We start from the raw sequence: 22,801 nt of genomic DNA on the forward strand, positions 1-22,801 counted from the left end.
TCTGAGCTCATTGCTGGCCACCTTAGAAGTCTCCAGTGCTTTCTCTCAAACCATTTTCTAGTGCTTTTTGAAGTGTGTTTTGGGTCATTGTCCTGCTGGAAGACCCATGACCTCTGAGGGAGACCCAGCTTTCTCACACTGGGCCCTACATTATGCTACAAAATTTGTTGGTAGTCTTCAGGCTTCATAATGCCATGCACACGGTCAAGCAGTCCAGAGCCAGAGGCAGCAAAGCAACCCCAAAACATCAGGGAACCTCCGCCATGTTTGACTGTAGGGACCGTGTTCTTTTCTTTGAATGCCTCTTTTTTTCTGCTGTAAACTCTATGTTGATGCCTTTGCCCAAAAAGCTCTACTTTTGTCTCATCTGACCAGAGAACATTCTTCAAAAACATTTTAGGCTTTTTCAGGTAAGTTTTGGCAAACTCCAGCCTGGCTTTTTTATGTCTCGGGGTAAGAAGTGGGGTCTTCCTGGGTCTCCTACCATACAGTCCCTTTTCATTCAGATGCCGACGGATAGTACGGGTTGACACTGTTGTGCCCTCGGACTGCAGGGCAGCTTGAACTTGTTTGGATGTTAGTCGAGGTTCTTTATCCAACATCCGCACAATCTTGCGTTGAAATCTCTTGTCAATTTTTCTTTTCCGTCCACATCTAGGGAGGTTAGCCACAGAGCCATGGGCTTTAAACTTCTTGATGACACTGCGCACGGTAGACACAGGAACATTCAGGTCTTTGGAGATGGACTTGTAGCCTTGAGATTGCTCATGCTTCCTCACAATTTGGTTTCTCAAGTCCTCAGACAGTTCTTTGGTCTTCTTTCTTTTCTCCATGCTCAATGTGGTACACACAAGGCCACAGGACAGAGGTTGAGTCAACTTTAATCCATGTCAACTGGCTGCAAGTGTGATGTATTTATTGCCAACACCTGTTAGGTGCCACAGGTAAGTTACAGGTGCTGTTAATTACACAAATTAGAGAAGCATCACATGATTTTTCAAACAGTGCCAATACTTTTGTCCACCCCGTTTTTTATGTTTGGTGTGGAATTATATCCAATTTGGCTTTAGGACAATTCTTTTTGTGTTTTTTCATTTAAGACAAATTAAATGAAGATAATAATACCAAATAACTTGTGTTTGCAATCATTTTCAGGAAGAAACTGAGTATTATCTGACAGAATTGCAGGGGTGTCAATACTTTTGGCCATGACTGTATAGTGAATTTTGGCTGATTTATCTATAACACCTCCTTTAGGCATCATTTAGCGTTCACCACCAGTGTTTTGGATCCGAGTGCCATCAGTAATTGGTCGGTGTCCGTTTTTACCATCAGTGATTTTCAATGATAAAAAAATAAGTTTTTCCTATTCCTAACAGTGCTAATCACAGATTACACACTGATCCATGGATACATTTCATCTATGACTCGGATTACGGTAGTTATGGACAGGTCACTGATTTTTTTGGGCACCAATTGGTCCACAAAACAACATGGACATGTGAATGGCACACCATAGGCTATAATGGGTACGTACGTGGTAACAGAGAAAATCACAGATAAAATACATACATGACTCACGGATGAGGCCTTATATATATATCTAAGGAAACGGCTCTCCAACCGCTAGAAAAAACTGCCCGCCATAGAGGATATTCATAATAAACACTAATCAAACTATTGCTAAGTCAACAAAGTCCCTAAAAAAAAAGTCGATGAGAAGAGATCTTCACAAATGACATATGGACTCAACGTGTCGACGTACTCATTGGTGCGGAGTTGAGCAGGGGTGGTCCTGTGTAACTTGCAGTTTTGGTCTGAAGCTAATATGATGATATGAGAAGCTAACAGATAAGACAGAGAAAGCAGGACATGTAAGCACGCGCATCGTACACTCACCTTCCCTGGTTAAAACAGTCCACATTTCATCCGGGTGGCTTTTATTGGCAGTGTACAGTATAAGATACTGCACGATTATTCCGTTTGATTCCACTGGGGGGCGCCAGTGCACCTGAATGGACAACTGTGACAGTGGCTGCAGGACCAGGTCAGTAGGAGCCGAGGATGGTCCTTGGTGAGAATCACAGGTGAAGAGACATGAAAGATGGCAACGACATCATAAAGGATCATAAATCACATTTCAATGTCAGACACGCAGAAGTGTGAGTGGAACGGACGTGTTAAAATCACAGATTATTTAAAGGGGTTTTATAGTTTCAGAAAACCCTTCTTCCACAAATGCAAATAAGAAAAAACAAAAAAAAACTGTACTTTAATCACCCTACTAGGGTCCAGCGCTGAATCTCTGCAGTTTCTATTGGTGTCTAATCAAGTACAGTAATGGTATCAGGTCGACAGCACTGCAGTCAAAAACTGAAACCAGGAGCTCTGCCAGAACTGACAGCACGAGCCGCTCAGAGCTACAAAGCGCACTAATTGATTGAGGAACTGGACCTGAGGACGGTGAGTAAACTTTTTTTTTTTGTTTTAACAAACTGCAGCTGGGAACAGTAAAACTCCTTTTGTGATTTCCAGATAGTTTCAAGGAAAGAGGATGATGAATGCTGTGTATGGCCAGACATGGCTATAAGAATAGCCTTATGGGAAATATTGTTTGCAATTAAGTCAAGATTAAGGAAAGCTCTTAAAGTCAAAAAGTGCAGCAGTGTGCTAGACATATGCACGAGCCCGCAATCTACAGCACCCTAAGTGTAGTATGTACTCCTCACCCATGATATTGACACACTGAGGATCACTACAAGTCTCAGCATGCCAATCCTCACATGACAAAACATTACATATACATTGCAGCAGGAAACTAGATCAGCTCATAGCTAGTTGAGAGACCTACATCTCAGGCAGATGGACAGTCCAAAGGTGCACCAAATTCATTAAAGGACACACACATGGATGAGCAGGCATAGATTAATTGAAACATTTTCTGGCTTTAAAGGGGTTTTCTCCACGATCAAAGTACATTTTATTTAATAGATTTTGGAATAATAATAAGTTCAGAAATTGGATGTGTTAAAAAAATAATGTTCATGTGCTGAGATAATCTTATAAATGTGCCCCTGCTGTGTACTGTGTAATGGCTGTGTCTGACCATACAGGGACATGGCCTGATCATACCACAGCTACTGGGCAGGCAGGGGGGGAAGCAAAGTAGAAGATACAGGCAGGATAGCACATGATCACAGCTGATTCTTCCTGTGAGATAAAACATGTTTAAAAACAGGCGCAGCAACAGCTTTATTTCACAGAAAGAATCAGCTGCGATCCCGTTCTGTCCTGTCTGTATACTCTTTCTTCCTCCCTGCCCAGGAGATGTGGTATGTTCAGACCATGGACTGGAGCAGCTCTGCGTGATCAGACACAGCCATTAAACAGTACACAGCAGGGGCGCATTTATAAGATTATCTCAGCACAGGAACATTTTATTTACGCACATCAAATTGTGTAACTTATTATTCTTCCAATATCTAGTGATTAAAATGTACTTTGTTCATAGGAAAACTCCTTTAGGCTTAAAGGGGTTTTCAACCCCTTTCTCGAACTTTACATATGGCCCCGGAATGGTATAAAAATAATAAATAGTATATAATCATCTCTGATCACCTGACACTCCTACAACCCGTTAGCGGTGTCCCCTGCCTGTCCATCTACTTCTCCTTGTACAATTATCACATGACAATGGCAGCCAATTACCGCCTACTGATTGGCTGCAGCAGTCCCATGCTTACCAAACTGAAAGAGAAGAAGAAGAGACCATCTAAATGAAAAGTTGACGGGATTGGAAGGTGAATATATACTATTTCTTGTATTGTTACCGAACTTGGGCCATACGTAAAGTACACCACACCAATTTTGTAAAATTTAGGAAAATCAGGGGTTTTTTTTTCGCTTGGTTTACACCAATAACTAGCGCGAATCAATTGAGCAGCCCATAATGTCTCTTAGGACGGAGTCACACATGCGAGAAACACGTCCGTGTCTCACATGTGAAAACCAAGCTCCAGAGCGGAGCGTGCGGCCACATAGCAACACATGGAGCCGCACGCTCCGCTCCCAAGTGCCGGCGCCAGAGCTTGGTTTTCCCATGCGAGACACGGACGTGTTTCTCGCATGTGTGACTCCGGCCTTAGTCCCAGAAAATCCTGTTGTAAATGTGTGGAAATAAATGTCACTTGTATCGGGCTGCACACAAATATCGGTGACAGGACCAGCAAGTATGCGACCACTGAGCAGATCCTGTCTCTTACTCACTATCTGGAAGGGTCATCTTTTCCACAATGTTACTATAAGGCCCGTCAACTCCGGCTCCACTGGACTGAACGGCAAACTCGTACCTGGTGTATGGTTTCAATCCGTTGATCAGAATTTCTTCTTGAGCACTGTGAACAGACAGGGTGCAGGTTACAGATCTCCAGGGTCTGGGGTGTACAGAGGACATAACAGGGGGCACATAAGCTGCTGCTTACCTGTGATGATAGCTGAACATAGACGCATTCTTAGCCCCCCAAGGTCCGCATCGTACCGTATATTTCACAATTTTGCTACTTATTAAGGGTTTCCTCCATCTCATCAGCATAGATGTAGAGCTGTTTGGCGTCACTTGAATATGGCTGGGAGGCAAGGGTGGGATCTTCTGGTCTATGAGATCTCCAGAATAAATGGGACATTTTGTTGAGATGCAAGTTCCATAATGATTACACTGAATTTAATTAACCAAAGAACACTGGAAAAAAAAATACCCCATCTACTAATACCAGGAGCAAAGACGAGTGTGATGTCTGACTAAGGAAGGTCTATGATCGCTCAGCCCTTGTCATCTCTGATGAGGTGCCAACCACCACATCCAAGCAGAGAAGGAATACAAAGGTGGATATGAAAAAAATGTCTTGCAAAATCCTGATTCTCAAGCTTTTTTCTCTTTTGTGCTGCGCCCATCCACTGCAAAGATATTCACATTTGTCTCCTGGGTAGCTCACTCTGTAAATCTTTGTTTGCAGACCAACTGGGTGTTTCTTCATAGTCGTCTCTGGGTGCGTGATCTATCAACCTTCCCTCCCAGACTCTGCCATTCGGTAATGTCTCAGTAGAGTCTGAGACTCGGAAGTGTCCGAGATGGCCAAATAAGCTGCTGAGCTGTGATTGACAGCATCTGGGAGGAAGGGATTCAAGTGCACTCTCTACAAAAGAAACGCCCAATTGGACAGCAAAGCAGAGATTTCACATAATGCGCTCCAAAAAGAAACAAATGTGAATATCTCTGCAATGGAGCGACGCACCAGAAAATGGAAAAAAAGTGACAAAATCAGGTGAACTCACTGATTTTTACAAGGTATTTAACTCATTTTTTGAGCAGATCTTCTATTAAAAAATTCTCACTCAAGCCGTTAAATGAGAGCTATCGGTTTGACGATCCTTACCTGGTGGTGCCGACAGAATCTGTCTGGTTCTTCCCTCCCACATGGCTGTCTGAACCTCCTGCTTCTTATTGTATGTCACTAGTTTGACTTGGTATAGCTGTCCAGGTACTGATAGGAAAATAGGAGCAAAAGACACTTATAAAACATAGGAAACATTTTGCGGGATACACTAAAACATTATGGCTGGTTGGGCTGCATCCTGACTGAGATGCCTTCAACTTTTCTCCAGCACAACCATGCTCATGAACCACAGTGGAAGGGATGCAGTTTTAGATACTTTCCCAAAGGGGCCAAGAGAATTGTTGTGTAGGGGTCTACCTTGAAGGAGCCAGAAATTGGACCCCCACTGATCGATGCTATATATCAGCGATATACTGTCACTCACTATAGTAGGAGAAACCATGTATCAAAGGTGAGCCATGCATACAGTGTATGAGAATGTAGTATTCTAGATTACAAAAGACCAGGAAACATGACGGAAAATTCTAGATTACCAGACAGTAGCAAATGTGATGGTAAATTCTAGATTACCAGACAGTAGGAGACATGATGGTAAATTCTAGATTACCAGACAGTAGGAGACATGATGGTAAATTCTAGATTACCAGACAGTAGGAGACCTGATGGTTATTCATCCTTATGTTTATAGTCCTTTTACTAGGCACTGCTCCTAATAGCCAGTTTCCTACTCCACACTGATGAGGGGCAAATACCCCGAAATAGCTGTCTGTGGATGGATACCATGTTTTGGCATAGGTGGTTTTCCTTTTTGGATGCTGCCCTTCCCGTGGTTGTTCCTTCCCGGTGAAAGACCTGGCTATTTATTGCTTGCGTTGAGAAACACGTGATGGTGTCTCCGCGGCTTTTCTACATGCATTTGCATATTTCCCATAAGGGATGGGGGCAGTGTTCTGGATCACTGCGTTGAGAAACACGTGATGGTGTCTCCGCGGCTTTTCTACAGGTAAATTTTAGATTACCAGACGGTAGGAAACATGACGGTAAATTCTAGATTACCAGACAGTAGGAGACATGATGGTAAATTCTAGATTACTGAATATATTATGCTAGATTTACACGTCAATCGTGGACATTAAATGACTGGTAATCAGCTACACTGAAGCTAATAGGCAGTCATTTAATGGCCTGTTTAAATGGCCGACCACACACCTACATGAACACAGCGACTGCGAATATGATCTTTCTGTGCACAGAGAATATCTTTGTTCTCGGCAGCACATAACCTGTTTACCAACGACTATGTGCTGCCAAGAATGATGATTTTTAAGATAGCCAAAAATCATCGCATCGGACGAATGAGCATTTTTCTCATTCGTTGGGTTATTGTTGGGCTGATTACCCTGCATGAGTCAGGAATGAGTGTTTCTAGGAATTAGCGGCCCATCCAGAAGCCGCATAAGACGCTTCCCATTGACCTGCGGCAGGGAACTTACTTAAATGAGTTAAGTCATATTGTTTCCTTTTCTTCTTCAGTTTAATCGGCCCCACGTCCCAGTCATCCTGTCCTTGCCGCGGGCAGGAGATGCTATGATTCAATAAGGGGCACACCATGCGGTAATACAGCCGGTATCCCGTGACTTGAAAATCAGAGTGGGGCAGCTGCCAGGTCACAAGCAGGGAGTCTGTGTGGGCAATGACTTGTAGCTGTATTGGGGCCTGGTCCACTGTAGAGGAAATGAAGTAAGAAATAAACTGTAAGAAAGAGGCCGATGATACCATACAAAGCACAATAAATGGACGCAAACATCTAAAGGCTAATACAAATCAGTTCTTCATGCCATAAGGTTACGCACCGTATGTCTGATTCACTCTGTCTAAAGTGCGGTGCAGCACCCAGTTTGAGGGCACTCCATATCCAGCCATGGTGGCGGCAGAGATCCGGACTTTATACACAGTATTAGGCTGCAATGAGGATAACATGATCTGGGTCTCATTTCCCCCAACTTCCAGCACGCTCACCACACCTGAAATGTCAGAAAAGCAATGAAATGTAGAAACCCAGCCATGTATGAGACATCATAGACACCACTCACAAAGCCCCGGAGCTTGGACCTCCTCCTATTTCCTAAACTCTACAGCTCGGAATGGACATCAGTAGAAACCTGGCACATTAAAATAAAATATTACATTAATAAAAAGGTTTTTATAGGATGTTTTGTCAGAGATTTTACAGTAACTGAAATTTTGGAGCAATGCCAAGAGTTGTGGGTGCGTCTATAAACTGCTGAGCCAGGCACTGCGGACACCATCATGGTCCAACCTCACAGATTCCACCACAGGCATTTATAACAAAGCCCAAGGATGATTTCTGGCTGTATCAATATCTTGATTCCATGTTGTATTTTCCCATGTACCTTTCCAAGATCCCCTTAATTAATGAATCCTCCTCTTCCCTAATAATTTTGTGAACCCCCAGCTTCGGTCACAGGGTGTTCACCCCAAGCAGTTCAGTATACTTTTCTTTTCTCATCTACACACGTGGTCAAAATTGTAGGTACGCCTCGTTTAATGACTGAAAAACCCACAATGGTCACAGAAATAACTTGAATCTGACAAAAGTAATAAATAAAAGATCTATGAAAATGAACAAATGAAAGTCAGACATTGCTTTTTAACCATGATTCCACAGAATTTTAAAAAAATTAAAACTCATGAAATAGGCCTTCACAGAAATGATGGTACCCTTAACGTAATATTTTGTTGCACAACCTTTTGAGGCAATCACTACAATCAAACGATTCCTGTAACTGTCAATGAAACTTCTGCACCTCTCGACATGTATTTTGGCCCGCTCCTCAAGAGCAAACTGCTCCAGTCGTCTTGTGTTTGACGGTTGCCTTTTCCAGGCGGCATGTTTCAGCTCTTTCCCAAGATGCTCAATAGGATTTAGGTCAGGGCTCATAGAAGGCCACTTCAGAATAGTCCAATGTTTTCCTCTTAGCCATTCTTTGGGTCATTATCCTGTTGCAAGACCCATGACTTGCAACTGAGACCAAGCTTTCTGACACTGGGCAACACATTTCTCTCTAGAATCCCTTGATAGTCTTGAGATTTCATTGTACCCTACACAGATTCTAGACACCCTATGCCAGATGCAGCAAAGCAGCCCCAGAACATAACAGAGCATCCTCCATGTTTCACAGTAGGGACAGTGTTATTTTCTTGATATGCTTAATTTTTCCACCTGTGCATATAGAGCTGATGTGCCTCGCCAAAAAGTTCAATTTTTGTCTCATCTGTCCATAGGACATTCTTCGAGAAGCTTTGTGGCTTGTCAACGTGTTCTTTGGCAAATTCCAGTCTGGCTTTTTTATGATTTTTTTTCAACAATGGTGTCCTCCTTGGTCGTTTCCCATGAAGTCCACTTTGGCTCATACAACGACCGATGGTGCGTTCTGACACTGATGTTCCTTGAGCTTGAAGTTCACCTTTAATCTGTTTAGAAGTTTTTCTGGGCTCTTTTGTTACCATTCGTATTATCCGTCTCTTTGATTTGTCATCAATTTTCCTCCTGTGGCCACATCCAGGGAGGTTGGCTACAGTATCATGGATCTTAAATTTCTGAATAATATGTGCAACTGTAGTCACAGGAACATCAAGCTGCTTGGAGATGGTCTTATAACTTTTACCTTTAACATGTTTGTCTATAATTTTCTTTCCACTCTCCTGAGTCAACACTTTCCTTGGCTTCCTCTGGTCCATGTTGAGTGTGATACACACCATGTCACCAAACAGCACAGTGAGTATCTGTAGCCCTATATACAGGCCCACTCACTGATTCCAAGATTGTAGACACCTGTGATGCTAGTTAGTGGACACACCGAGATGTAACATGTCCCTTTTGTCACATTATTTTCAAGGGTACCATCATTTCTGTCCAGGCCTATTTCATGAGTTTTATTTTTTTTTATGATGTGGAAGCATGGTTGAAAAGCAATGTCTGACTTTCATTTGTTCATTTTCATAAATCTTTTAATTATTATTACTTTTGTCAGATTCAAGTTATTTTTGTGACCATTGTGGGCTTTTCTGTCATTAAACGAGGGGTACCAGCAATTTTGACCACGTGTGTATCTCTGCCTTCCTCTTCCTTGATTATCAGAAGCTTTACAGGAGCCAGAGAAAGGAAGAGATAGATGGGAAATAAGTAGGTGGGAAGGTGCACAGAATTGTGCCTGTGCATGGTTTGAACAGTCATTTTGTGCTGATAGACTTATTTTAATGCTTTTGATCAATCTATATGGCTATGCCAAAACCATTCCTATTGTGTTTTTAACTTGACCAAACATAAAGAGGCAGATTCATCAACACTTTAAAGCCAGAAAGTAGCGTAAAAGCTTTTAAAACATGCAAGCAGAAAATGTTTTTCATGGCAGTTTGAATAAGTTCCACCCAAATAGAAGGAGATGGGAAGGAACAGGGGCGGGGGGTGCGGCAACTCAAATTCATCAAATCTGGTGCTTTTTGTACACCAAAAATGTTATTCCAGTCCTTTACTGGCGTTTCTTTAACAACACTCATAAGAGACAGCGGATTCATTCTGTTTCGTTATCACTCAGGTTCATATAATTTAACAGTAACTAAGGAACACGTGTAAGTTAGGAAACACACCGTCTTTCTGGGTGCAATATTCAATGCGATACTTTGTGATTTGGCCATTGCGCATCTCAAGCAGTAGGGGGAGCCACTTGACATGGAGATCCTCTGGATCATGGCTACTCAGGGCCAGCATGGGAGCAGCTCCAGGAACTGTAAGGATAAACATAGAAACATGTGATTCAGAAATTTTTAGAAAAAAATATTAATGACCCCTATTAAATTAGTAATTTATGGTTTATTTGCACTTGCCGTTATGCAAAGTGTTTTCTTGATTTTATAGTCTCGTGCAAATAAAACTCAGTCATTGTAAAATGAAGAATTGTACGACTCCCTAACGCATCTTTTTTCTTCAGGTTTATTGTCAGTGAATGAGAACCCCCCCGAGGCTGAATCCCACCCATATCTAGTCCTGCGCAGAGCTGAGATATAATTGTATCCAGACTCCGGATGATGAACTTTGCACTGAAAAGCTGATTTACCAACAATATTTCAATCTATCCCAGCAGAGGAGGAATTGTGCATTTTCTACTTAGCATTGCGTCCATTTCTCAGCTCAGAGCGGGGCGAGAATTAGACATTTTCAGCTACTGGAAGTGAGGAAGAACGTCTCCATTCAGTGACAGCAAACACAGAAATAAAAACGGTGAGAAAAATAAATACAGAGGGTACAATTCTTTATTACATTTGGGCCTTTAGTGTTTCAATTTTGTTGGTTTTTTTTTTTTTTCCTTATTTTTCATTTTAGCCTAGTCTATTTTATATGTGATTGCTTGTTTGTTTGTTTTTTATGCTCACAATTGTTGGAGGTGTTTGGGGGTTTACTGGTATTTTTTGGCTGATTCACCAATTGTAACTCTTCCTAAATTGAAGAAACAGATTTTGCAATATTTTAGCAGAACATGCATTTTTTCTGCAAATAAATTTTGCCGTTTGTTTTTTTGTGCAAAATTCATGAACCATGTGTGCTATTTTTAATTACAAAAAAATCAACAAACACCAAAAGACCAAAAAGAAAAGTGACGCAAAAACCTCACAAATGATACATTTGGCCCAAAGTACATCAGAAAGGTTTATACATTTGTATTATACAGTGATGAGGGGGTTCTCCAAACTGACTGTTAAAGTGTCCTGCACACTAATGTAATATAGCTCGGCACAACTTTCGAGAGGAATGAAGCCGTAATATGGCACAAATAGGCTTCTGTGCAGCCCTATTCTGGACCACTAATTTCATGAGGAGGCATGCAGAATTTTCAACATGTTGGATTCCAATATTAGTCCAACAGAAATCATTATAACTTGCCTCATCAGATGCCACATTTAAAGAGGCCTTCCCCAGTAGAGCATGACCACCATATAGAGCAGTGGTCCCCAAGTCCATTCCTCAAGAGCCACCAGCAGGTCATGTTTTCAGGATTTCCTTAGCATTGCACAGGTGATAGTTGCATCACCTGCACAGGCAAGCCTTCAATAACCTGGGCAATACTAAGGAAATCCTCAAAACATGACCTGTTGGTGGCTCTTGAGGACCGGAGTTGAGGAACACTGATATAGAGCATGGTGCATCAGCCCACAAAGTGTCTATTGCTAGCAGAGTCGGACTGGGGTGGCAAGGACCCACCAGTAACAAACTCCAGGGCCCTACTGCTACATGCAAATGTGACATTATCCTCAATCACAAATATATATGACAATCAACTGGGTAGATTGGTAAATGAATAAGATGCTGCCATTGTCTGTACCTAGTGATTCAAGTATATAGTGCCAAGTACTGCTCATATAAGAGGGTTGTGGCCTACTCTTGCTTCTCCTGTTCGCCAGTCCAAGCCTGATGGCTAGTAAAGAGCAACAGATATCTATGTCCCTCTATACAGCCTCCTGTACATACAGGTGCTTCTCACAACATTAGAATATCATTAAAAAAGTTAATTTATTTCAGTTCTTCAATACAAAAAGTGAATCTAATATATTATATAGAGCCATTACAGTATACGGAAGTGTATTAGTGGCATGTCAATGTACTCTTCGAGACCCCCATGCTCTTTCAGGCTAATTTGCACGTGGCTTTAAAGCTGGATTTCTCAGCACTGGCGCATCAGATTACTACAAGACAGGTATTATTTTTATTGTTTCCCCATAGTTTGTAAGCTTGCGAGCAGGGCCCTCACTCCTCCTGGTATCTGTTTTGAACTGTATTTCTGTTATGATGTAATGTTTATTGTCTGTACAAGTCCCCTCTATAATTTGTAAAGCGCTGCGGAATATGTTGGCGCTATATAAATAAAATTATTATTATTATTTATTATTATTATTGTTGCACTAGGACCTATACAGCCATACCACTAGTCCAGTAGTAAAATTGTCCTGACAGTTAAATATGTATCCAGGATAACTGATAGATCATGGATTCCTGATCTCTACTCTCGTCTGTGTTTGTACTCGTTCATTGGTCAGGCTTCACCAAAGTGGACAATAGAATGTTTTACAAACATCATACAGCAGTCAGATACAATAGTACGTTTGTGACGGATGCTCCATCCTGTCAGTTCTGATCAATAAATGTCTCCATACCATCATCCAACGTCTGCACTACCATAGGCTCTGAAGCACGACTGGCTCCTTGTTGGGAATAAGCCACAACGTAGAAGGTGTAGCCGGTCCCAGGCTCCAGGTATCTCACGGTGAAGTCTGTGGTGTTGCTATTGACTGCAAACTGATATTCTTCATTATTGGAACCTGAAATGTATGAACGGGAGGTTTTATGGTGCTAGGCAAGCTCCTGTCTGCATTATGTGTAAGACATGGAGGGCTACAATGCAAAACATACGTACCATCCGTCTTGGTGTAATGAAGAGAGAAGCCCACAACCCTTTCCCAGTTGCTCTCTGGTTTATCCCATGCCACAGATATTGTCTTGCTGGTTACAGCCTGGGATTTCAAGGCTTGAGGTGGACCAGGCAAGCCTTCCTGGACTGTAACATGGAGCTTTGCCACAGCGCAGATGCTTCCCATAATATTCTCTGCCACACACTGGTAATAGCCAGTATCCTCCAGAGCGACCTGAGTGATGACCAAGCTGCCCCTTGGCTGTATCCTGACTCTGCCATTGGAGAAAAGCGCCTCTCCATTTTTTAACCAAGAGATGGTTGGTTCTGGATCACCTTCAGCTCTACACACAAAGCGGGCCGTCCCTGCTCGAGCCCGTGTGATGGTCTCTGGGGGTTGAGTTATAACTGGAGGCACTAAAAAACCACATAGATAAAAGAGAAAATAATATTTTAGGACAAACCTATAAACTCATTCAAAGGAGTTTTCCACCACTTTTTTTTAAGGTCGCAAGAGGGAAGGGAAAGTTATAAAGATGCGAGTGACTGATGAACAGGATGTCGTCACTTCTTCTGGGATGATGTTCTGCCTATCAGTCACCTGACAGTTAACCGGTGGCTTAATTAGTTAATTAATTAGTTTAGATGACTGTATCATTATGATGTCATCATTTCCAGTCCCATCCCAGGAGAGGCAACAGGAGCGGAGCACCAGTGGTCCAGAGGGATAAACAGAATCTCTGGACACCTTGGAAAAGGAGTGGAAAATCCTTTTGTGAGGAACCATATTTATTCCACTATAAAGTCCAATCCACTAATTCATCATTTGCTTATTTTTTAAGCCACTTTTTTTGGCTTTCTTTTTGTTCTGGCTGATTTTGCATCAAATTCCTCATTATTGGTTCACAGTGTTTATTGAATTAGAGCACATTCAAAGATGATAGTTTTTTTTTTTTTGTTTTGTTTTTTTTACTCGTTTTTAGAGTAAAAAGTCGCAAAATCATTTCAGTTGGCTTTAAAATGCTGCACATTATTTCTCAACTCGGCAAAAAAGTTTAGACAGATTTTGTACTCCAGTGGGGTACTGGAGTACAATCATGCAAAAAGTTTGCAACAGGTTGACAAAGATAAATTAGGCTATAACACATATGTGAAAAGAAAACTATGCCCGTAGTGAAGAAAAAACACAGATGAAAGGAAAGGTGTGACTGAGAATAGATGGAAAATTCATCATAACTTACACCTCAGAAACGTTCTCCAGTCTTTGAGGCACACGCCTCGTAATGAGTTTGGCGCATCTTACCCCAGCGCACAGTTCATCAAGACTGATGTGCGCGACCACAGTCTTGTTGAACCTGGGCCTTTATACCTATTTGGTAGATAGTTGATAAATACACCACTTTAAGAACACCATCTGTATACTGAAGGCTAGATGCTTCAGGCCAGTAAGGTTCTGCCAGGATATAATGGGTCAGGATCACAACACTCAGTTATGCTATTAGTGTCCATCTTAGGATCCATTTGGTAACCAGTTGATGTTTTCTGATACGTGTTTAAGATGCATTTTTCCATTACCAAGGACGTGGAGATGGGCTGAAATGGTGACAAAGTGCTGACTTTGTGGATTCTTAGCTCTGCACACGTAAACTCCAGCATGATGGGCCTGCACCTGCTGAATCAGAAGACTGCCCTCTCCCAGCAGGATGATATCAAAGGAGATTGGTTTTCCATCTACACAACAGACAATAAGTAGGTTACTTCTCATAAGACCATGAAATGACGTTCTTCAAAATTCACAATACAAAAGTAAAACTGTAGGAGCAATGTTGGGATATGGCGCTTGCCTCTAAGACTCTATCCACATCTGTATGATAAATAGTGAGTAGACAACAGTGCTCGATCTCCAACAGAGACAAACAGACACCAATAATGGAGTCCGCTTAGTTCTGCCATGTTTTCCATTGTTTTGAGAGGTAAAATAGTGCTGAGTGTTGAGCAATTTTTCCTGTCAAATATGGTAGAACCTTCGATGGAAATACGAACCCTGCAAGACAATAAGTAGACGGAGGCATAGATGGAAGGAGGTTCACGCTGCATTTGTGCACGTACTCAGGAACTTTTCACGACATATACTGTAATGCCGCCAAAGGTCCCCATCCACCAGATGGAGGTCAAAAGTGTGTTCTTTCGGTCTCCATCTCGGAGGTATATGTCTGTAGTCTGTTTGTATTACTGTATAGGAAAGCAGCAGCAGACAGCATTTTCCTATACACAGGGTTAATGCAATGTATGCATTAGAAATAATCAACCCACAAGGCCCTTCATAGAATCAGGAGCTAGGCACATATAAGACTATAAAAAAAGACTTTATGAGATTCATAAAGTCATAATTAGTAACTTCAAAATCAATATTTCAACAAAAAAACAAAGGGGGTCTTTAAAGCTAAATATATTTATATTGTATTATCGACATTAAACTAGCCATAAGGAAAGAACATTAAAGACGACATCTCACGTCATAAGTGCAAGTGCATATCACATATATTAGAAAGACACTGAATCTCCTAAATAGATAATCACATCATGCAGGTAACAAACACAATCTTACCCATAATAGGGTGCATTATGCAACATGACCACCAACTGTGCCCCCATGCGCATTTCGCTCAATCCCTCTTGCTTCCTCAGGGGGTGACACTCCCTCTCCCATCATTTCCCCTCTGACGTCTCAGCGCATCATCCAAGATTACATCATTACAATGCGCCTCCTGTACTGCGATGTGCAGAGGATCTGAAGACACCATGAACAGACTGGAGCAGAGGGGGAACGGGCAGTGGTGAGCACTTTTTTTTTCATGTGGGGCCTAGTGGCCTATTATACTGTATGGAGCACTATGGGGGCTCATTATACTGTATGGAGCAATACATGGGGCCATTACAATGTTTAAAGCACTGTGTTGTTTTTTTATACTGCATTGAGCACTGTGTGGGGCCATTATACTGTATAGAGCACTATGTAGGGCCATTATGCTGTACAGCGCAGTATATAGAGCCTGTCATGATCCGTTCCGGAGTTTAGTTCTGTCTGCCTTTTCTCTGGGTGGATCATGTCAAGGGTTAACTTTGATCTGCCTCATTCTGGACTCGGGTTTGCTATTTAGCTCCCAGGTATCCTGAGGGTGGTGTCAGCTATAGCTCTGTCTTTGGCGTGTGAACCTGACTCTGGAAGCCCTTGGTTTGTCCTACTGAACCCTGACTTGTCCTGTGTCTGTTATCCCCTCGCCTGCCCTTTCCCAGTGTCTCTTTGTCTATCTGTTTATCTGCTTGACTCCCTGGTTATGATATCTTGGCTTGGCTCTTTGACTCTGTTTCAGTTTATCCCTTTGGTACCGTATTTTGCCCGTCCTGGTTTATTGATCCCTTGCTATATCCTGACTATCCGTTCTGTCTGAATCCGTTTTGTACTGTTGTGCTCTGACTTGGTTTTCCTGACCTTACTCTCGCCACTAGGTGGCGTCTGTTCAGTTGTTCTGTGTGTGCAGTCTGGCTTCACTACCAGGCTCCCCCTGGTGGAGGTTGCGCTGTACTGCACTGCAGCTGCATGACAGAGCCATTATACTATATGGAGAACTATGTGGGGCCATTATACTCTATGAAGCACTATGTGGGGCCATTATACTGTATGGAGCACTTTTTGTGGCTATTATACTTTATGGACACTACATGGGGCTCAATAAACTGAATGGAGCACTATGTGGGCCCATTATACTTAATGGAACACTATATGGGGCCCTTTGTAATATAAGGAGCACTATGTTAGGCCATTATTTGTTATTATTTGTTACCATCCACCTCTCGTGTCTCCCCTTTTCCTCATAGTGTGTAAGCTTGCGAGCTGGGCCCTCATTCCTCCTGGTATCTGTTTTGAACTGTATTTCTGTTATGCTGTAATGTCTATTGTCTGTGCAAGTCCCCTCTATAATTTGTAAAGCGCTGCGGAATATGTTGGCGCTATATAAATAAAAATGATTATTATTATTATTATTATACTGTATGGAGCACTATGTGGGGCAATTATACTGTACGGAGTACTATGTGGGGCTATTATACTGTGTGGAGCACTATGTGGGGCAATTATACTGTATGGAGAACTATGTGAGGTCATTATGCTGTATAGAGCAGTATGTGGGGCCATTATACTGTAAGGAGCACTATGGTGGGCCATTATATTGTAGACAGCAGTATGTGGGGCCATTATAATGTATAGAGCACTATGGGGGGCATTATATTGTATAGAGCAGTATGTGGGGCCATTATACTGTATGGGGAACTATGAGGAGCCATTATACTGTATAGCCATTATACTGTATGAAGAACGTTTTGTGACCATTATACTGTATCAACACTATATGGGACCGAGTATACATTATGGAGCACTATGTGGGGCCCTTTATAATATACGGAGCGCTATGTGAGGCCATTATACTGCATGGAGCACTATGTGGGGCTATTATAACGTATGGAGCACTTTTTGTGGACATTATACTGTATGGAGCACTGTGTGACTATTATACTGTATGGAGAACTATGTGGGGCCATTATACTGTATGGAATTCAATGCAGGGCTCCGTTATGCTGTTTGAAGGACAATGTGGAGCCATTATTCTGTAAGGGGCACTTTTTTCGTGGCCATTATACTGTAAGGATGGCTGTGTGGGGATAAAAGTTGAAGAATCATACCGTGATGGAGCCACCATTCTTTGATGGGGGGATTGAGGGAGGGGGGTACAGTAAGTTCATCATACTATGCATGTGGAGGAGTTCACTGCGGGGGTATCATACTGTGTTTGGGGGCACTTTTGTTTGCATCATACTTTATCTGCATTATTCAAGGTTTTTTATCCTTTATTATTAGATATCAAATTAGGCCATTGCGCCATACGCTTTTTACTGCTCTTACATAACATTATATTCTAATATTTTATTCTAAGACCTATTTATTAAAATGAACTTTGTTCGTGGGACAACCCCATTAAGTTTATTTCAATCTGAAAAAGTTAATTCTTCTAATTGATGATTAAGAAAGATTTCCTCAATTGTAGACATTTTTTTAATAAATATCAAGTTTGGCAAGCGACTTTGTCCAAGCTTTTAATTTCGGTCCTCTTCCTTGTGTTTTTGAGTTTGACATCCCTGGCTTAGAGGTATTACAGCAAGCAATTAGATAGCAGAGGAATAATTGGTACATGTCAGTGTTGAAAATTTTACCAGCTACCAATGGTGCAAGATGTCGAGAAACTCTGCTCAGTCAAAGAGTTAAAAATGTAACGTAGTGTTTCTGTCAAAAGATCAATGCTTACCTTGACGAGACCAGGAGATGACCGGTGTCACATCCCCCTCAGCTATACACTCCATTACTGCACTCTGACCCACTGCCACCGTCAGGTTCTGCGGGGCTCTAACAATTGTAAGCTCATCAGGTAATGGTTTCCAATCTAGACGAGGCAGCAAACAAGAAAATAATCCAAGATTACGCACATATTCACACCCTCACTTGTGCAATTCAACAATGGGGGAGTCTATAAAACAGCTTTCTAGCACAAAAAATTTGCAAATTTTGCCTGAACATTTTTGCTCTAGAGTTTTGTTGCCCTTCAGGTGACATTTGAAAAGTGACAAGAAAAGAAAAGTGTGTGGCTTAAGTAAAAAACAAAAAAAAATTATATATATATATATATATATATAGGTGTGTGTGTGTCTGTGCGTGCGTGCGCAGGTGGAGGCTGTGTATAAGGCCATATTCACAAGTTCAGTGTTTGGTCAGTATTTTACCTCAGTATTTATAAGCTAAATCCATGAGTGGGTGAAAAATACAGAAGTGATGACATGTTTCTAATTCCTCTGATTGTACTACTCCAAGTTTTAGCTTACAAATACTGAGGCAAAAATACTGACCAAATAACGTGTGAACGAGGTCTAATACAAGAGGAGATCATGACATACAGGTATATACTATATATATGAGGAGATGACATAAAGGTATATACTATATACAGGAGGAGATGACATATGTATATACTATATACAGTAGGAGATGACATACAGGTATATACTATATACAGGAAGAGATGACATACAGGTATATACTTTGTACAGGAAGAGATGACATACAGGTATATACTATATACAGGAGATGACATACAGGTATATACTATATACAGGAGAAGATGACATACAGGTACAGTGGGGCAAAAAAGTATTTAGTCAGTCAGCAATAGTGCAAGTTCCACCACTTAACAAGATGAGAGGCGTCTGTAATTTACATCATAGGTAGACCTCAACTATGGGAGACAAACTGAGAAAAAAAAATCCAGAAAATCACATTGTCTGTTTTTTTAACATTTTATTTGCATATTATGGTGGAAAATAAGTATTTGGTCAGAAACAAACAATCAAGATTTCTGGCTCTCACAGACCTGTAACTTCTTCTTTAAGAGTCTCCTCTTTCCTCCACTCATTACCTGTAGTAATGGCACCTGTTTAAACTTGTTATCAGTATAAAAAGACACCTGTGCACAACCTCAAACAGTCTGACTCCAAACTCCACTATGGTGAAGACCAAAGAGCTGTCAAAGGACACCAGAAACAAAATTGTAGCCCTGCACCAGGCTGGGAAGACTGAATCTGCAATAGCCAACCAGCTTGGAGTGAAGAAATCAACAGTGGGAGCAATAATTAGAAAATGGAAGACATACAAGACCACTGATAATCTCCCTCGACCTGGGGCTCCACGCAAAATCCCACCCCGTGGGGTCAGAATGATCACAAGAACGGTGAGCAAAAATCCCAGAACCACGCGGGGGGACCTAGTGAATGAACTGCAGAGAGCTTGGACCAATGTAACAAGGCCTACCATAAGTAACACACTACGCCACCATGGACTCAGATCCTGCAGTGCCAGACGTGTCCCACTGCTTAAGCCAGTACATATCCGGGCCCGTCTGAAGTTTGCTAGAGAGCATTTGGATGATCCAGATGAGTTTTGGGAAAATGTCCTATGGTCTGATGAAACCAAACTGGAACTGTTTGGTAGAAACACAACTTGTCGTGTTTGGAGGAAAAAGAATACTGAGTTGCATCCATCAAACACCATACCTACTGTAAAGCATGGTGGTGGAAACATCATGCTTTGGCGCTGTTTCTCTGCAAAGGGGCCAGGACGACTGATCCGGGTACATGAAAGAATGAATGGGGCCATGTATCGTGAAATTTTGAGTGCAAACCTCCTTCCATCAGCAAGGGCATTGAAGATGAAACGTGGCTGGGTCTTTCAACATGACAATGATCCAAAGCACACCGCCAGGGCAACGAAGGAGTGGCTTCGTAAGAAGCATTTCAAGGTCCTGGAGTGGCCTAGCCAGTCTCCAGATCTCAACCCTATAGAAAACCTTTGGAGGGAGTTGAAAGTCCGTGTTGCCAAGCGAAAAGCCAAAAACATCACTGCTCTAGAGGAGATCTGCATGGAGGAATGGGCCAACATACCAACAACAGTGTGTGGCAACCTTGTGAAGACTTACAGAAAACGTTTGACCTCTGTCATTGCCAACAAAGGATATATTACAAAGTATTGAGATGAAATTTTGTTTCTGACCAAATACTTATTTTCCACCATAATATGCAAATAAAATGTTAAAAACACAGACAATGTGATTTTCTGGATTTTTCTTTCTCAGTTTGTCTCCCATAGTTGAGGTCTACCTATGATGTAAATTACAGACGCCTCTCATCTTTTTAAGCGGTGGAACTTGCACTATTGCTGACTGACTAAATACTTTTTTGCCCCACTGTATATACTATATATGGTAGGAGATGACATACAGCTATATACTATATACAGTAAGAGATGACACACAGGTATATACTATACACAGGAAATGACATACAGGTATATAATATATACATGAGGAGATGACACACAGGTATATACTATATACAGGAGATGACATACAGGTATATAATATATACAGGAGGAGATGACGCAGGTATATACTATATACAGGAGATGACATACAGGTATATAATATATACAGGAGGAGATGACATACAGGTATATACTATATACAGGAGGAGATGACATACAGGTATATACTATATACTGATGGAGATGACATACAGGTATATACTATATACAGGAGGAAATAACACACAGGTGTATACTATATACAGGAGGAGATGACATACAGGTATATACTATATACAGGAGGAAATAACACACAGGTATATACTATATACAGTAGGAGATGACATACAGGTATATACTATATACAGAAGGAGATGACATATAGGTATATACTATATACAGGGGAGATGACCTACAGGTATATACTATATACAAGGAAGATGACATACAGGTATATACTATATACAGGGGAGATGACATACAGGTATATACTATATACAGGGGAGATGACCTACAGGTATATACTATATACAAGGAAGATGACATACAGGTATATACTATATACAGGGGAGATGACATACAGGTATATACTATATACAGGAGGAAATTACATACAGCTATATACTATATACAGGAAGAGATGACATACAGGTATATACTATATACAGGGGAGATGACATATAGGTATATACTATATACAGGGGAGATGACATACAGGTACATACTATATACAGGGGAGATGACACATACAGTGGGGCAAAAAAGTATTTAGTCAGTCAGCAATAGTGCAAGTTCCACCACTTAAAAAGATGAGAGGCGTCTGTAATTTACATCATAGGTAGACCTCAACTATGGGAGACAAACTGAGAAAAAAAAATCCAGAAAATCACATTGTCTGTTTTTTTATCATTTTATTTGCATATTATGGTGGAAAATAAGTATTTGGTCAGAAACAAAATTTCATCTCAATACTTTGTAATATATCCTTTGTTGGCAATGACAGAGGTCAAACGTTTTCTGTAAGTCTTCACAAGGTTGCCACACACTGTTGTTGGTATGTTGGCCCATTCCTCCATGCAGATCTCCTCTAGAGCAGTGATGTTTTTGGCTTTTCGCTTGGCAACACGGACTTTCAACTCCCTCCAAAGGTTTTCTATAGGGTTGAGATCTGGAGACTGGCTAGGCCACTCCAGGACCTTGAAATGCTTCTTACGAAGCCACTCCTTCGTTGCCCTGGCAGTGTGCTTTGGATCATTGTCATGTTGAAAGACCCAGCCACGTTTCATCTTCAATGCCCTTGCTGATGGAAGGAGGTTTGCACTCAAAATCTCACGATATATGGCCCCATTCATTCTTTCATGTACCCGGATCAGTCTTCCTGGCCCCTTTGCAGAGAAACAGCCCCAAAGCATGACGTTTCCACCACCATGCTTTACAGTAGGTATGGTGTTTGATGGATGCAACTCAGTATTCTTTTTCCTCCAAACACGACAAGTTGTGTTTCTACCAAACAGTTCCAGTTTGGTTTCATCAGACCATAGGACATTCTCCCAAAACTCCTCTGGATCATCCAAATGCTCTCTAGCAAACTTCAGACGGGCCCGGACATGCACTGGCTTAAGCAGTGGGACACGTCTGGAACTGCAGGATCTGAGTCCATGGTGGCGTAGTGTGTTACTTATGGTAGGCCTTGTTACATTTGTTCCAGCTCTCTGCAGTTCATTCACTAGGTCTCCCCGCGTGGTTCTGGGATTTTTGCTCACTGTTCTTGTGATCATTCTGACCCCACGGGGTGGGATTTTGCGTGGAGCCCCAGATCGAGGGAGATTATCAGTGGTCTTGTATGTCTTCCATTTTCTAATTATTGCTCCCACTGTTGATTTCTTCACTCCAAGCTGGTTGGCTATTGCAGATTCAGTCTTCCCAGCCTGGTGCAGGGCTACAATTTTGTTTCTGGTGTCCTT

At 41.6% G+C, this 22,801-nt stretch overlaps 1 protein-coding gene across 2 annotated transcripts in view; it reads right to left on the reverse strand.

Annotated features, from left to right (window-relative positions):
* The window catches only part of IGDCC4 (immunoglobulin superfamily DCC subclass member 4), a 155,028-nt gene that overhangs the window by 23,058 nt on the left and 109,169 nt on the right, over positions 1-22,801 (reverse strand). For both annotated transcript variants that reach the window (XM_069766359.1, XM_069766360.1), the window contains exons 5-15: positions 18,238-18,372; positions 14,453-14,608; positions 12,884-13,294; positions 12,624-12,788; positions 10,065-10,202; positions 7,247-7,417; positions 6,887-7,117; positions 5,433-5,540; positions 4,482-4,662; positions 4,267-4,394; positions 1,900-2,070 (exon numbers count right to left, since the gene is read on the reverse strand). In XM_069766359.1, the coding sequence (XP_069622460.1) occupies positions 1,900-2,070; positions 4,267-4,394; positions 4,482-4,662; positions 5,433-5,540; positions 6,887-7,117; positions 7,247-7,417; positions 10,065-10,202; positions 12,624-12,788; positions 12,884-13,294; positions 14,453-14,608; positions 18,238-18,372 (1,995 nt within the window). The remainder of the gene's footprint in view (positions 1-1,899; positions 2,071-4,266; positions 4,395-4,481; positions 4,663-5,432; positions 5,541-6,886; positions 7,118-7,246; positions 7,418-10,064; positions 10,203-12,623; positions 12,789-12,883; positions 13,295-14,452; positions 14,609-18,237; positions 18,373-22,801) is intronic.

This window comes from Ranitomeya imitator, chromosome 4 (assembly GCF_032444005.1).
Source record: "Ranitomeya imitator isolate aRanImi1 chromosome 4, aRanImi1.pri, whole genome shotgun sequence".
Classification (NCBI taxonomy): domain Eukaryota; kingdom Metazoa; phylum Chordata; class Amphibia; order Anura; family Dendrobatidae; genus Ranitomeya; species Ranitomeya imitator.